Source organism: Pezoporus occidentalis, unplaced genomic scaffold (assembly GCF_034315485.1).
Source record: "Pezoporus occidentalis ecotype Australia unplaced genomic scaffold, CSIRO_AGI_Poc_V1 ctg3, whole genome shotgun sequence".
NCBI lineage: Eukaryota > Metazoa > Chordata > Aves > Psittaciformes > Psittacidae > Pezoporus > Pezoporus occidentalis.
In genome coordinates, this window is record NW_026914940.1 from 2960962 (window position 1) to 2978343 (window position 17382).

Here is a 17382-nt window from a genome sequence, read left to right on the forward strand (position 1 = left end):
CTGTGTTGCAGTAGTGCTTGGACCACCAGTCATGCCAGTTCCAGTGCATTGCTTCAACTTATGTTGGCTCAGTTATGGGTTTTTTGGCAGCTCAGAGTCCCACACGAGCTCTTAGCCATTGGAAGTCCTAAAACCTGAAGGGAGATAGCAAGAAGCAAAAGGATTTGTGGTTGAAGTTTCGTGTTGATACTGGCATGCAGCTGGGAGGCCCGAACGTTTGGCTACTCTATTTCTGCTTTAAATATAAGGGAGTGGATATCAAGGTGTATTTATGAAATGATTGCAGCTGCAATCTGAAATCCCCATTCCTCTATAGCTAAAAAGCTTGATTTTGTTCTGGTTCCTTGTGGTAGAGCAGATAGTGGGGTTCTGACTGTTCACAGCTTTTTGACAAGCATCGCTTTAGCTTGCCATGTTCTTTCAGATCATAGTCTAAACAAAGCAGCTTGTATAAGCAATGCATTTTTAAACAGATCAATGGGGGATATTTTTAACAACATGCGGGGATGAAACTGTGGAACAGAAACTGTTTGCAAGGCACGACAGCTTCTTGTGTTGGTTCCGAAATGTGTATGGTGTTTGCTTTCAAGTGCATAAACAAGTCTCTAGGTGATGATTTCTGCCGAATGAAAATAGGAGCTTAGCATCCTATTCCCATATCAGATCTTATTGTTAAGCTTATAAAGAACTATTTTTCCCCCAATAGAACTTATCAAAAAGAGGTTTTGAATAGAAACTGCCGCATGTGACTTAATCTTTCTTCCATGTAACTCGTGACCTCACACAGCCCTTAGACTGATGGTGACACAGTGAGCATTTCCTGTGAACCGTGAGCGCTGCTGGTCCCACTATTGTTGGGCCCTTTTTTTTTTGTCTGGGAAAAAACAAACCCTTATTTACTAGAAGCCAGTGTCCTGTTTGTTTGTAGCTGGCTGGGAAATGCCATATTACAAGGGTCTCAGTGGCAAGTCGCCGCTGCTCACAGAAGCTGTTGTTGTGTTTTGCTCTTTTTCTCACTGATTTGTATGAGACTTCGGAGCCTGCCTTGTGACCTGCTCCGTGTTCAGTTCACAGCACAAATACTAACCTTGTTTATCCAGTATGGGGCTTTTTTTTACCCCCTCCTCGGTGTTTCCTCAGATTAGCTGTCAGTGAAAGGCTAAATAATAATCCTCCAGTTATTATTCTTCCCCCCAGGAGGCCACCAGGTTACTTGTCCAAGTTGGCGGATGGGGCTCGCTGTTCAAGCTGCTGCTACCCAGTGAGGGTGGAAAACTACAGGCAAAATCAAGGAGCAGCATTAAACTGGTAATGGGATGCAGCTGCATTGGCCTTAGAGTCTGTGAGTGAGGCTCAGCAGCCTTTAGGAAAGGCGTATGCTGTGTGTATTTCCCTTGGCCATCCCAAATCAGCCCCTGCCTAGTTATAGCCTGTTCCAGGTAGGTATGGCAGCTCTCAGTGGTTGGGACATTTCACATTTGGCTGTAAGAGGTTGTGGTGAGGCAGTTATATGGATGAGGCAAGCTTGCTGTGCAGTACTGCCTTGAAATCCAGTCACAACCAGCATCCCTGCATCTGTTGTGCACGTCAGAGACTGGATGCTGCAGGGCTGCGGGCTGGGCACATCACTGTAGCCAATGCACACTGCCTCTTGACTCCTTGCTGCTAGATGGGAGCATCAAAAGGAGCTTCTTGGTGTCCAGATACTCTGTTTATCTCTTCATTTCTACTCATTGTCATGGCTTGGATACCTTCTTAACTGTCTTTCCATTTTAATATATTGTATGAAGTGGTGAAGCTCTGTAGGTATAGCAGCATATATCTATCGAGAGAAAGGAACAGTTAGGATATGTAATTACTCTCCTCAACTGCCGAGTGCAGAATCATTTCCATAAAGTTTCATTACGGGAGCTCAGTCTTGTGAGGCAGCAAAGACTTAGGGGGTTTGTGTTGTTTTTATATATGTGTGTGTATATATATATATATATATATATATATACACCTGCACACACGCATATATACACACAATCTGTTTAAGTATTTCAGTCTGCTTATTTATTTTGCTTCTACTGCCAAATCCTGCAAGCCAGCCCAAATACACATATCACATATGCAGACATTCAAGATACTAAAACCAGAACAGCCTCTTTTAAGGGAAAAAAGTATTTTGAGGTTGGAGTTCTCCTCTGTCTGCCTGGAACTTTCCCATTTATGTGAAATGTCTAGTGCTAAAGCAAACCTGCTGTTGCAATGATGAAGGTCCTGTAGACACTGCCAGTATGAATCACAGAATAGTAGACTGGTCTGGGTTGGAAGGGACCTCAAAAGCTCATCCAGTTCCAACCCCTGCCACGGGCAGGGACACCTTCCACTAGAGCAGCTTGCTCCAAGGCCCTGTGTCCAACCTTGGCCTTGAACACTGCCAGGGATGGGGCAGCCACAGCTTCTCTGGGCACCCTGTGCCAGTGCCTCAGCACCCTCACAGGGAAGAGCTTCTGCCTAAGAGCTCATCTCAGTCTCCCCTCTGGCAGGTTAAAGCCATTCCCCTTGGCCTGTCCCTACAGACCGTTGTCCAAAGCCCCTCTCCTGGTTTCTTGTAGCCACTTCAGGCACTGGAGCTGCTCTAAGGTCTCCTCTTCAGGAGCCTTCTCTTCTCCAGGCTGACTCAGCCCAGCTCTCTCAGCCTGGCTCCAGAGCAGAGCTGCTCCAGCCTTCTGAGCACCTTCATGAAGCATGAATTTTATGAAGAACATCTGCAAGGATGTTTTGAAGTCTTGCTTCGTGGGCCATGGAGGTGGTGCCCAGTGCCTTGTAAAGCTCTCTCCTGGAAGACCCATTGTAGAATGTGGCTGTGAGCTTTCCAAACGTCTGGCTTCCAGCAACATTGGGTGACATGGTTTAGTGTGAGGTGTCCCTGCCCATGGCAAGAGGGCTGGAACTGGATGATCTTGGGGTCCTTTCCAATCCTAACTGTTCTATGACAACATGAGAGGTGACAACTGAATCTATACAGCGAGAGGAGGCTCTTCTAGGGACCAGAATTGTTATCTCACAGAGTTTTGTTTGACTGAATAGATTATGACTTATCAGTAGATAAGATATAGAAAGCAAATGCAAAAGGAAGCTTTGGGTAACTAACTTGACTACCCATTGCTATAACAATTGCTGTGTTTGCCTGCCCATACTGTTCAGGTGAAGAGTCTGCTGTCCGTCAGACAGGATCAGGAGGGAATTTTGCTGGCACATCAACTTTTCCTGTGCTCTTTTACTTTAGCTTGTACGTGTACCTGGTTCCCACCAGGAATCTCCTCTTAACCCCACTCAGTTTTCCACTTGAGTAACCAACTAATGTGACGGTACCACAGTTTACAGAAAAGTCATACACTTCATTTAATAAATGATAGCTAGTTTGAATTCTGCATAGCTGTATATAAAACACAGATGATGATCTTATAAACTGCTAGCTTACACTTGGAATGCAATTTGTAAGAGCCCTGTCACTTAGGCTGTGGAAGTAGTCTATAGCATGACTTCTACAGCAAGAGAAGGAGCAGGTTGTCCTCAGGTCGATGGCTCCTACCAACCACAAGCAATTCTGTGGGAATTGCTTGTGTTTCACTTGAAAGTTATCCCTTTCCTGTTTACTTGGAGGAGCACTGAAAGCTTTTTAGAGATTCTTCCATTTCTTTTGGCATTGGGCTATTAATATCTTTATAGATTTTTATCATGGCCTCTTTTTCTAAAGATAGACACTTGGGTTGCTGAAGAGCAGTTCAATAAAAGATACCAAAGTGGTTTGTCTAAAGAAGGATCTCCAAACAGAATGTTCTTGGGTTTATAAGTGTCCTTTCTGCCCTTCCATAAAAGCTCCATCCCAAAAGCTCCATTCTGAAATCACTGAGATTTGTTTCTTCTGTAAAATAAGCCATTTTCAGGGTAAATATTTGGATTTAGGCTTTTATTTATAGTATTTAGATGATAGGAAGATCACCCTTTGCAATCAGGAAAAATAAAGCCTTCTCAAGAAAGCATCTCCATCTCTCTCCTCTGACTCATACATGGAAAGATAAAGATTTAAGACTCCCTGATTGTAGGCATGGAACAGAGGTTGGGTAAAAAGAAAGGTTTCCTTTCTTTTACTGGCCTGTAAAATTGGAACTAGAATGAAGGCTGGAGTCTGATTTTGAATTACAAAGTTGATCCTCCAAGTATTGAAGTCAGAATAATGCTGGCAGTAAAGGTCACTCAATCTTTTAATTATCTTAGAACATTTTTAATGAGAGTTGATGAACTGAGGCTCTAAAGCATAAAAAATCCCCATCTTTCTGATTTAGAAATAGGCAGGTTTTAAGGTTGAAGGAAAAACATTTGTAAACAGGGTTTCATTCTCTGCAGAACTCATTTTGAATCATCATTTTAAATGGATTAAGTGTTTCCAGAACTTTTTTGGTTAAAATCTGTGGACGCCACCAAGAAATGCTGTTGTAGATGTCCTTCTGAAGGACAGAGGGACAGTGAGTTGTACAAGCCCCATGTCCCCGGATAGACACCGAGTGTTCCTTTTGTATAAATGCTTTCTCATTGTTTCTGCTCATAGTCTCCATTAAAACAATTTGTTTGTCTCAATGAAAGTTACAGTATTAAAAGAGAGTCTCTTAACTGGGTCCATTTTACTTACATCTATCTGTCTAAGGTTGTTTATTTATCTAAGAGAGTATGGTGCTTGTAATGCTAGTAACAGAAAAGGACTGTGATTTATTGCAGAGCCTTCTCAATGCCTCGCAAGTGTTTGCTGATGGATGAGCTCGACTCAGATGTCCCAGCTCGTAATTCACAAGTCACAACATAATTCAGCAAAGAAATGTCTTTTCTCAGTGTACAGCCCTCTTGCAGTGATGTGACACCAAGTTATTTCAGATGTTGATGATCACTACGATAAGTAAAGATCAGTGATGTTGGTTAAGCTGTAGCTTCCACCTTTGTTTAGAACAGATTGACTGCAGTGATTTGGCATCACACAATAGCAACCTCCAGCGTGTAGCCTGCTGCTCAACAGGACGTCTTTGTGGAGGCAAAATGGGATGAATATTTACATGTTGCTATTTCTTACGTGTCCTGCAGAAAAATCATTCCTTCTAAATGCATCAGAACCTGCCAGCCATTTGGTTTTGCTTCTCTTGAACTAAATATTTCTTCTTTCCCATCAATTTCTTTTAAGAAGCTCCCGCTATCTGTATGCCAGCTCAGGCATTGCTCAGTATTAGCATCCTGGAGCAGGTGAGGTGCCAGTTAAATGCAGTGCCCAACCCTGCTTGTGGGCTTGGGAGGGCTGTTGAGCTTGGTGAAGTTTGTGTTAAAACACAGAGAGATGGAAGTTTTCCTGCACTGTTATTTTGATTACTGGCTTGCTGATTGTACCTATGATTAGGATAGTGCTTGTTAAAGAAGCTGGGTGTTGGGGTCTGGAGGAATGCTGTTAACAACCATGGCTACTTCAACAAGGGCTTTAAACCTAATAACCCCCGCTATTAATGTTCACTATACCTTCCATGTTAGCCAAGACATTACCTAACAGTTGGAAAAACTAGGCAGGAGGTAGTGGTTTGAACCGTGATGGGAACAGCCCTTTCCTAGGAATCTACAACCTACCACAAAGGGAGTGAGTCAGTAGTTACGTGGTAAGTGCCAATGTATTGTGTTGGCCTCTGGCACAGGCCTTCAGCTGCCTCTAACAAGCAAAGGTGGCCTAAACGTGATACCATCCTCTTCCTCCATGGGCAGGGTGTTCATGGGCAAATTTAGTCCAAAACCATGGGTTGGGCAGGTTCAGAAGAGGCAAATCTCTTCACTAATTCTGTACTCATCAAGGCAGTTGTTGCCATTAGCTTGTTCATAGAATGATTTGGGTTGGAAAGGACCTTAATGATAATCTAGTTCCATTGAGTCAGATCACAGAGACCTTGGCTTTATACCTGGATTTTGAATCCTGATGATGAAATTTGTTATTCATGGCACAAAAACAGGTTATTTTCCTATAACATGATCTCTGCATCACCGCAAAGCACACAACAGTCTCGGGAAAATCTTTTTTATCAGTGTTGTTAGTCAAGATTTGATGATACTTTAAACAGCAGGAGATTAGACTTCCAAATTTGCAGCAGAGGCTATTTTGGGCAGGGATTGATATAATCCTGCTTGGTAATAGATGCTTCCATGTGCTGAACAGGGAGCACAAGGTACAGGTTGATCTTGCCAGCAAAGGTCGAATCCTACTCACACTCAATCAGATACGGGTTTGAATAATAAATGGTTTTCCTTCCTGGGGTGAAGACACTGAGATTTTCAGTCTTGGCATCAGTTGGACTGCAAGAAATGGATTGCTTTGTTTTTAATGCTTTGCAACGAAACAACTCAAGAGTGGTTACCTGACCTGCGCTGATAAAGCAAGAGATCTCAAAGGACGCAAGTGGAGCTGCTCTTTTGGGCCAGGCTGCCATCTGCAGGCCACTGCTCTCCATGCTGGAGCGGTGTGGAGCAGGCTTTGGGGCTTTTCCTTCTCCAGAAGTTCTTATTAAAATATGATGGTAAAAACGTTAAATTGTTGTTGTTAAAATAGATATTAAAAGCAACTTGTTACAAAGTGCTTTTTCTGGGTAAATATCACATAAAAAGTCTAGTTTGTCTCCATCTGACCCTATGAACAGTCACCTCAGATCTGGAAAAAAACCCCAAGGATATCAGAGATATATAAGCTGTCTTAGATTTCTCTAGAGGTTAACAGTGTGCTTTTCTTTTGTCATCCGTTGTTCAAATCTGTAAGTAAATATTTTTATCCCCTTTAGAAAGGGGATATTTCATCTGACAGCTGAGTCGTGTCCATCATTCTCAGTCCGTTATTCTTTATGGTGACGGTCTTAGATGAACTGTAATATTCAGCTCCTGTTGAATGTTAGAAGTTGTGTAGACAATGGGATATGGGTATATGACTACCAAGTGCTGTAGGCTTCCTGAGCATCCCAAAGATTGTGGGGTTTACAGTCCACAAGTGGATAGAGGATGCAACAAAGCTGTTTGGCTTCTAATACAGCCAGCCATGGCTGCTGGTGCTTCACAGAGGCCATCCCTACCTGCCCCAATCAAAAGAAATGCAGCACACTCAGTACAATTCAGCAGATTTTGGTCAGTAGTAGCTAATGTAGACTCATGGTTCCACTGTTGTATATATCACTGACTATTGTATTTCAGTAGCTTAAATATACCTGTTGCGCTCTTCTTATTGCCCAGGTATTTGAGAACTAAATGATCTGTGCTTTTGTTAGCTGTTATTTTGTACCTATTAATAAGAAATCTTTAGGGAGTGGTTCATTTGGGAGAGAACTTACTGCAGGTAAATGACTGATCAGTTTACAGTTTCAAAGGTATAACGTTTGATGTCTAGCACATAACCTTAAAATCCCTTTTTGTCTTTGTTTTAGGTCTTCCTGAACAATACTACAGCCTCACGTGGTTCCTTAGCCCCATCCTGGGCTTGATCTTCACTCCGCTTATAGGTTCGGCCAGTGACCGCTGCACGCTGAGCTGGGGCCGCCGGCGGCCTTTCATTCTTGCTCTCTGCATTGGTGTCCTCTTTGGAGTTGCACTTTTCCTTAATGGTTCTGTTATAGGTAAATAATGAGGAAATCACCTGCATGTATCTCCTGCTGACACCCCTGCTGTCAGATTTTGATGTAGGAAGTTAAGATAACGATACGCAGTCAATTTAACTTGTGTTTAGTGTTAAAATCATTAGAAATCACTGCATCTGAGCTATGCACCTTGCGTGGTTTTATCCTTACTCTAACGTTAGGGTGCTGTGCTGAGGGTCGTGCAGTCGTGGCTGTAACTAGTAATACAGTGTAGTTAATACAATGGTTGCCAGCACAATGTTTGCAGTGGCTGAGATGAATTTGGTCGATCTTTGACATGGGAAAATTGTAGCAACCTGTTCACAGGGAAATGTTTCCTGTTGTGATCCATTTTCCCTTTAATGCATATCTGGCAACACATCCTGTTTCCAGCATTATTTCAGAAATTATCTTTTCACTTTTTGTGGTGCTTTTCTTAGGGCTGGTATTGAAAGAGTCCAGAGCACAGTTAATATTTGTTTATCAAAAAACCATGTGGGAAAATCATTTTTCCTGAGCCCCCATCAAAGCTGGTAAAAATAGTTTCCCTTGGACGTAGTTTACTACAGACCTTAATCTCCAATGTCTTTGTAAATTTAGAGTAGGAGGGATGACAGCAAGTACATTTGGGGAACTGTTTACATCATGGTTGGACTGATGCAAATGAAAGGAACTTAGCACCTAATAATATCCTCTTGGCTCTCTCTTTTCGGGAGCTGGATGCAGCTCCATTGTCAAAAAGTTTTACTGACGGAGGGAAATGAGTGCAACATTACCTTGGCTCAGCATGTTTGCTTTTTAAAGCTGGAGCTTGGATGCCATATAACGGGGTTTAGTTCTCTGCAATGGACAAACTGTTCAGATGAATGACATTTAACTTATTCTGGTTTAATTTCCCCAAGTAATAGATGTTAATTATTTGAATTGCTGTCATATGGTCTCAGTTGTATTGTGATGTCTCCAGGACTTACTCCTCCTCCTCCAGATGTATGCAAGATGTTAGATTGCGTTATGAGATTTTAATTGATCGGAAGCTCTTCCACACAGTAGTTTAGGTCTGAGCCATTGATGATGGCAAGCAAACCTTACACACAGTTTATGGGCTTATTTTGAAGTATCTCGCCTTGTAATAAGGTTACAAAAATACTGTCTGTGATTTCTCTCTACTTTTTGGTTGCACAGTAATCCAGTCTGTGCATGGCTTTCCAGAAACCCTGTGCTTTCCAGGTACTCCAGTGGTACTCCTGTGCCATGAAACTTCTTTTAAACACAGGGGGTGTTGCAATGCACTGCAAAAGTGAGCTGAGGGCTTTGTGCATCCATTCCTGGAACTGGTTGTGGTAGATTCTGAAGGAAAACCCTGTTCTGAAAAGCACTTTAAACACTGCTGTGCCTCTCCCAAGGGAGCCTGGAGTGAACTGAACTGAAGTGATAGCTGTTCTGTGTTCTTCTTTAGATCTCTTCCATCCTAGAAGATCAAGGTTTGCCACTAACATTCAGCATCATAGAATCACAGAATGGTTTGGGTTGGAAGGGACCTTAAAGATCATGCAGTTCCAACCCCCTGCCATGGGCAGGGACACTTCCTTTAGACCAGCATTTACATCAGCATAAGACAGCACTTGATGTCAGTGTAAGACAGCACCTGAGCTACTATTTAGAGCAGAGGTACAATACGATAAAGCAATAAAAGAGGTTTGCTAATCCTAATAGTATTACAGTCGTGTCCCAGGAGAACACCAGTGGATAGATCTTATTCAGCCCTTGTTCTCTCCACAGTATGCATTGTTCAGGTTTCCAGCAAATCTAAAGTACAGACACCATTGCTGTTTCCTTTGTAATATTCAACTGCGTGTGTAACACGTATGAACTTCTTCAGCATTCAGAGGCCTTGGTATAAATGAGGATTGAATATGAAGGAATCAGCTCTTTTAGCTCAGCCACTTCATCTCTTTCCACAGTCATTTTCATCAGTTACCCTAATGGTTTTATCAGTGTTCCATGTGTAACTTCTAAATCTCCCTGATCCAAGTAATTCACGCGCTTGTCAGTGGTTTATTTTATGACAAATTCCCCAGCTGTACAATAATGCTGCCTTTCTACTCAGCAGACAAAAAGCATTTCATCCCCTGCTATCAACAGAAGCCAGCTGATGCTTTGTGCAGTGCAAAATCCCTTCATATTGTTTCAGCTTATAAAAGTGATCTGGAAAATATGAATAAGCAAGGAGAGGGATGAACGGGTTAAAATACATTTATCCTGGTGTACTGTGACCACTGCTTATTGGGCACCATGGCAACAAGACTTTCAATAGCCAATGCTCTGAAAGGTTTAAGAGATGGTTTTAAAACAACATACTGCAAAACATATTTCTTACGTATTATAAATGTAAGAATATGATCTTTGTTCCACACCTTCCATGAAGCTGTGCCAAAGAGTTGAAATTGCCCTTTTACTCTGTAAAGGACTGTGTCCAGTGAGCATGTTGGCCACCTTTCTCTTAAGGAGTTAAACTTGCTCTTAGTACTTTTCCCTTTTGGGACAACATGCTCAGATCCCTCTTCTGTTTCTCCTTAGGTCTGGCTATCGGTGATGTCCCGGATAAACAGCCCATTGGAATAGTTCTCACAGTGCTTGGTGTTGTGGTGTTGGACTTCTGTGCCGATGCAACAGAAGGGCCAATTCGGGCCTACTTGTTGGATGTGGTGGACAGTGAAGAACAAGACATGGCCCTTAACATCCATGCGTTTTCAGCTGGTATGGAGTTAGTCGATGTGGTTTTTGCAGCTGTCAAGTCTTCCTGATGATCCAGTGTGACTGAATTGATTGTTTTCTCTTCTGCAGGTCTTGGAGGAGCAATTGGTTACATGTTAGGAGGGCTGGACTGGACACAGACCTTCTTGGGTGATATTTTTAAGTCTCAAGAGCAAGTCCTTTTCTTCTTCGCAGCCATTATTTTCTCTGTCTCCGTTGCTCTCCACCTTTTTAGCATTGAAGAAGAGCAATATAACCCTCAGCAGGACAGGATTGATGAAGAAGGAGACACCCTTTCCAGTGTCAAACTCAGCGGTAGTCTTGCCCCCGTGAACCGACTGAATGTCATTAGTGAGGAAGAGCCGTATGGAACCTCCATGTTCCACGATGAGGTTCAGTCAGAGCATGATCTCAGTATGGAGTTCCTCGAGGTGAACATTGTGAGAAGCAAGAGTGACTCGGTTCTACACATGCCCGATGCTACATTGGAAATTGAATCAGAGCTGCTTTTTCTGCATGACATCGAACCCTCCATTTTTCAGGATGGTTCCTATCCAAACACTCCCCACAACACAAGCCAAGAGACCATGAAGTCCAAATTCAACCACCTCTCTGCTTTCCTCAGGGACAATGAGAAAGAGGAGGACATGTTGCTTGATAATCGCCTAAACGAAGATAAAGTCCCAAACATCAATGGCTCCCTACCAAAAGAGTTCCTCAACGGACACGCTAGGATAGGCATGAAGCAATCCAGCACTTCGAACTCCATGCGGCGACGGCGGCACATGTTCTACCGTCAGCCATCGTACACCTTCTCCTACTATGGCAAGATAGGCTCCCACCGCTATCGCTTCCGTCGCGCCAACGCCATCGTGCTGATCAAGTCCTCACGCAGCATGAACGATATCTACGACATGCAGAAGTGGCAGCGACAGAGGTGCAGACACAGGAATCAGAGCGGCACGACGAATTCAAGTGGAGACACAGAGAGTGAAGAGGGGGAGACCGAAACCACTGTCAGGCTCTTGTGGCTGTCCATGCTAAAGATGCCAAAGGAGCTGCTGAGACTGTGCATCTGTCACCTCTTAACTTGGTTTTCCATCATTGCTGAAGCTGTGTTCTATACAGATTTCATGGGACAGGTCATCTTTCAGGGGGATCCAAAGGTAAGGGAACACTTACCACTGGCAAAACTGCTTTTGGTTATTCATTTCTGAGATGTTCTCATCACAATGGGTTTGTGCTTGTGTTTGCTGCAGGCCCCTTCTAACTCAACTGAGTTACACGCCTACAATGCTGGAGTTCAGATGGGATGCTGGGGACTGGTCATTTATGCTGCTACTGCTGCTGTATGTTCAGGTAAGAGGCTGCACAATCAGACAGTGGAAATATCCATTCACAAGGGAAAAAGAGTTTTGCTTCAGTTACCATCAGCCTCCTTTGGGATGAAGGATAGTTTGGAAAATACATGGTCATATGGGGGGGGGGGGGGGGGGGCTTCTTTAAGAATCAGTATTTTAAAATCCTCACCCAAATGTAGAGGTGGAAATATGAACAGATGGGTTAAGTGGCATAAAGCACAAAATGCTATCAAAGGATGTTGGATGGCATTTAGCTAGTCATCAGGAAACTAAAATGATGCCTGTGAAAAGATTCAAGCATATGTGAGAGGGGTTTTTCAAAGCCTGGTTTTAAAATACAAGTTATAAATACCTATTTTGGCAAGTCTTTCATGCTCTCGAGTAACATAAACCAGCTACAGACAGTTTGGGCTTGTAATACAGGCTCTGAACCTGAGAGCTTTGACACATTCTGCCTTTTGCAGCACATATGCAGTCACGTCCCCACCACAGATCAGCATGGTTGGGACTGCCTCTGTGTTGAGACATGTCCAAGTTCATGTGGGCAGCTTGTTTCTGAGCACAAACTGAAATGTGTGGCTATAAACATCAATTACCCGATTGCTTTGCTTAGGAGAAGTGTTTGCATTAGAAACAGGACCTGTGCTCAGAGTGTATTTGCACTGATAAAGTTCATAAACAGGCAAGGTGGACTGCGTGAACCATGGTATGTTTGAATTTCAAAGCATTTTGTTCTGCCTCAGACTTGAAGGCAAGTCTCTGAGCTCATTTATTCCCTAGTTTCTGAAAGAGCAAGACATCTTTTTCCATGTGAGAGTTGAGCTATGCTGCTAAGACAGGCCAAATATGCAGTGAGCATCCAAGTCCTAAACAGCATATCTACCTGTCAATACACAATCAATACCATAGAACTTCTCTTGAGTAAACTGATTTTTATGTTTCATTTTTCATCTCCACAGCCTTGTTGCAGAAATACTTGGACAACTACGACCTTAGTATAAAAGTGATCTACATCCTGGGCACGCTGGGTTTCTGTGTTGGCACTGCAGTGATGGCTATATTCCCCAATGTGTACGTCACCATGATAATGATCAGCACTATGGGAATAGTCTCCATGAGCATCTCCTACTGCCCCTATGCACTTCTGGGACAATACCATGATATTAAACAGGTACGTGGAATGTTTTCAAGGCTCTGTTCAACCTGGCCTTGAACACTGCCAGGGATGAAGCATTCACAATTTCTTTGGGCACCCTGCTCCAGTGCCTCAGCACCCTCACAGTAAAGAACTTCTGCCTTATATCTAACCTGAACTTTCCCTGTTTCAGTTTGAACCCATCACCCCTTGTCATTATCACTACAGTCCCTAATGAAGAGTCCCTCCCCAGCATCCCTATAGGCCCCCTTCAGACACTGGAAGCTGCTCTGAGGTCTCCACGCAGCCTTCTCTTCTCCAGGCTGAACAGCCCCAACTTTCTCAGCCTGTCTCCATACGGGAGCTACTCCAGCCCCTGATCATCCTCGTGACCTCCTTTGGACTTGCTCCAACAGCTCCATGTCTTTCTTATGTGCTTCAGAAGAGTCTCTGAAGAGCAGAGTAGAGGGGGTAGAATCATCTTCAACCAAAGGAGACCTGCTACTTAAATCAGGTGCTGTTAGCATCAAGTTGGCTCAGTGGGGTCATGATTGCTGAACCCTGTGCTGAGGTATAACAAGATTTGGGGTGCATATGATAGATGAAGAGAGATTAAATAGCTACTGGAGTATGTATTTTATACCTACATGTTACTACTGTTTCTGATGTGTTAATGTTAGCATCACTCAGTTTTTTCAGTCTTAGATACTGAGGTGAATCTGGAAGTGCAGCTATAAGTTTGGGGAGATGGAAGACAAACTGATTCTGATGGAAACAAGAACACATTTTTTTTTCGCCTCTTTAGCACTGTTCCATTTGGATTACAGATTCCAGGAGGAGCATTTGTTTTAACACGTTCCTGCATTTGGATGGGGATTCCTTTTTAGAATCATAAAAACAATTTCTACCAACTCTTTAATGTAAATTCCTTTTACAAAACCTAATCTTGAAGCCAATTCATGCTAGTTGCGCCCCAGTAAATATCTGTCTCTTGGTGCGAGATGAGGAGGTCAATGCTAAGTAGATAAGGAGGCTGTTGCTGTGGATGTTGCACAAGGGTGGCACAAAGATGACCACTTGAGGACGATTGTAGTGTGTAGATACTTGCTTTAACCTCATCCATTGTTTTCCCTCCTAAACATGTTTCTTGTCTCCTTCCAGTACATCCACCACAGCCCCGGGAACTCCAAGCGCGGCTTCGGCATAGACTGCGCCATTCTGTCCTGTCAGGTTTACATCTCCCAGATCCTCGTGGCCTCCGCGCTCGGTGGCGTGGTGGACGCGGTCGGCACCGTCAGCGTCATTCCTGTGGTGGCTTCGGTGGGATCCTTCCTGGGGTTTTTGACAGCCACCTTCTTGGTGATTTACCCTGAAGTCAACGAGGAGCCAAAGGAAGAGCAGAAGGGACTTGATCCTCCAAAGCCAACCGAGGCCAACGGCACGAGCACCGAGAAGCCGCCCGTGCTGAAGCTCACACGCAAAGGAGAGTCTGCGGCAGGGCTGGAGGGCGAGTCAGCCGTGTGAGGCCACCGCTGCTCCTTCACCACATTCCAAGGAGTTGCAGGTGCAGGATCGAGGACTTGAGGTCGGGTTTTTCTTTTCCAGGAGAACAAATTTGGATCTTCACTACTTGTAGCTGAAAACGAAAAGGCAGTTTTGTGCAAACATGTAAATGAAATCCTGTAGTCCTTCATCTAGGTTTGAAGCCGTAGCTGTGGCGCCGATTGCTTTCTCTCCAGCTTAGAAACATCATCTCTGAACACTTTTTTATTAAGGATACATTTAGATTTCAAGTAAGTTTTATTAACCTGCATGAGACTCACAGTGTATACAGTTAGCTGTTAGAAAAAAATGAAGTTTTCAGCTGTTTTTAACTGAAAATGGAAGCTCTCTCAACTTAGTCTCTTGCTACCTTTTCTTGTCTGACCATTTCAGGTTTCACTTGTGTAACAGCTCAATCAAAATGCTTTGACATCTCGATCCATTTCTTTCCATGAGCATGATAGTATTGGTCTGACAGCAACAGTTGTTTAATATTCATTTTAGACTTCATGGGGTTTATTAGTGCAATGACAAAGAATGGGTTTCTTTGCTGTTATTTTCAAGCAAAACAAAAGCAATTACTGCAGTTTCTAAGAAACTGCTGTGAATTCTTTAATCACACTGTTAACAACAGCTCCCAGGTCTGCTGCTTGTCAAGAGAGGGTGATGCTGAGTGCTTGATGTCAGCTGTAGACTGAAGGAGCAGCAGCGGGGAGACGTGATCAGCACTCACAGGTTCTTATCACAAGTGCTGCATATTATGAATGTCATTGGAATATGCTGTGACAATGTTTAGCTGGGGGGTTTGTGCGCTGGTGAACTTGGCATTTAAACCTGATCATCTCTGGGGTCTGTTTCATGGGAGAGGGCATGTGGATTCTCTTTCATAGGGAAAGGAAGTCATTGCTTAATTGCACTTTGATCCTTTAACCTCCTGGCTGGGAGCGCAGCAGCCAAGGTAAAGGCACGGTGTCAGTACAAGGTAAACCCAAGGCCTACCTCCGTCACGTTATGGCATAGTCTGGGTGTATCAAAATCTGTATGAGAAACAGCTTTTAGGCCTTAAAATTCAGTCCATGTGTTGCTGCTCCCATCCTTGTGTTGGAGGAATCGTAGGCTCTTCAGAGCTGCTGTCCCAGTGTCATCAGCGCAACCTTCGCGTCCCCTTCCTTGATTCAGGACGTAGCTGCAGTGCAAAGACCTTTGTTCTGTGAAGAGCTTGAAAAAGTTGTGCAAATCTGGTTCAAAATAGCTCTTGGATCCCCAGCAGGGTGCCCCAGTCCATGGGCAGCCACAGCTCAGTGATCCAGCAGCCATCTAAAGCAACTTCAGAAACCAACCTTCCATTTGTTGTCTTCTGAGCAGTGTTTGTGATGCTGTTTTTACTCATTCCCGCATGGTCCCATGGGCTGCACTTAATCCATGTGCTAAACAGACAAATCACAGCTCGTTGTAAGCCTTCTGCTGCCTCAGACTTCTCATACTGCACTGCTTCAACAGGCTTGTGTAGGCGATGCTGCAGTAGAGTCATCCCTTTCACACAGAAAAGCAGTTTTTAACAGATTACTTGAATTGTCAGTGGATTGAAGAGCCGTGTGGTTGAAGTTAGAGCTCAGTCTTGGCCAACATCATTGACATGGATGCCTGGTAGCATCCATGGCTTTCTTAGCTGAAGGCTTTCGGTGCTGATGTCCTGTTCTGTCACAGGGGACAATGTTGGTTTTAGGCTGGTGCAGTCACCCAGCACTGAAGTACACATAATCCCCCAGGATTTAGGGGTTGTTTGGTTTTCCAAGTATCTTGAGGAAGTCTTTTTTGTCTTTAAGGTGACTGTTTTCTATGTAGAACACATACTGTGACCTGTGTTCAGACAGGGGAGTGATACTACTGAAGAACATGAGACCTGGAAGAAATCAGTTGTGAGAAACACTTCAACTGAACTTCTGCCGTGAACTTGATCATCTCAGTTGCATTTAATATATATCCTGGTGATGTTCATATAGAACAGGTTGCGATTCACCCTATAACTGGCATTAGTGTAAAACACACACTGAGTTAGACGTCTTTAAGTGGCTTTAATACTTTATATTTGAAGCTCCTTGAAGATTCTGCTTTTGTTGCAGTGAGCACTGTCAAATCCTCCCTGGTTTAACCTCTGTTTCTGGTTCTTCTACAGTTTAAACCTCTGCATCTTCTGACCAGTGCCAGCCTTACCCTTTTCCCCAGTGAGTTTCATGGAGCAGCGTGGTTTCCAATCACCATTTACTCCACATGGCACCTTCCTCAGCCAGGATTTCCTTCCCAGCACCATTGAGCTGACCAAGGTCTTGCTGCAGAGGGGAAGCTGAAGCTCCCTCTCTTTCCACACCCAGCAGAGGGACAGTGAAACCCTTTGGGGGTGAGCTCACACACGTTTATTCAGCTGTCTCAGCCAGGGGAAGGATGTTTCCAACCCAGAGGTTCTCAATCAGAGGTAGGGCCAGCTTTGTCCCAGCCAGCATTTGGCATTGCCTCATGGCTAAGAAGTGGATGTTAATCCTTGTTTGTGGGGCAGTTTAATTGCTGTTTGTACCAGAATACATGGATGCACGCTGCTGTGGAGCAGGAAGCTCTGCTTCACCCCCCTGTAAGGCTGAAGGAAATCATTATTCATTGTAAACGTGCTGAAGCATTTGTATTGCCAGAAGAAGGAGCCAAAGTGTCTCCTCCTGTCCCATGGCCATGGAACCACCACACTGCCTGCACTGTGTCTGCCAGGGAGGCCTCCAGAGAGCCTCCCCAACAATGCTCTGCGTGAATTTGAGTTCTCTTCCTATCCCCAGCGCTTCTCAGGTAGAGTGGGCCATGATTTAGTTCTTCCTGTGTCCCTTACCTTGTCTTTTGATACCAAAATCATTCATTTTTTGGTCATGATCAAAAGGTATAA

General features: G+C 43.9%; 1 protein-coding gene across 4 annotated transcripts in view; it reads left to right on the plus strand.

Moving 5' to 3' along the window:
• SLC45A4 (solute carrier family 45 member 4) overlaps positions 1-14883 on the plus strand; it is an 87054-nt gene extending 72171 nt beyond the window's left edge. For all 4 annotated transcript variants that reach the window (XM_062626945.1, XM_062626944.1, XM_062626943.1 and 1 more), the window contains exons 3-8: positions 7476-7664; positions 10242-10421; positions 10509-11584; positions 11678-11777; positions 12739-12950; positions 14076-14883. In XM_062626945.1, the coding sequence (XP_062482929.1) occupies positions 7476-7664; positions 10242-10421; positions 10509-11584; positions 11678-11777; positions 12739-12950; positions 14076-14438 (2120 nt within the window). In that variant the 3' untranslated portion in view covers positions 14439-14883. The remainder of the gene's footprint in view (positions 1-7475; positions 7665-10241; positions 10422-10508; positions 11585-11677; positions 11778-12738; positions 12951-14075) is intronic.
• Positions 14884-17382: the final 2499 nt, after the last annotated feature.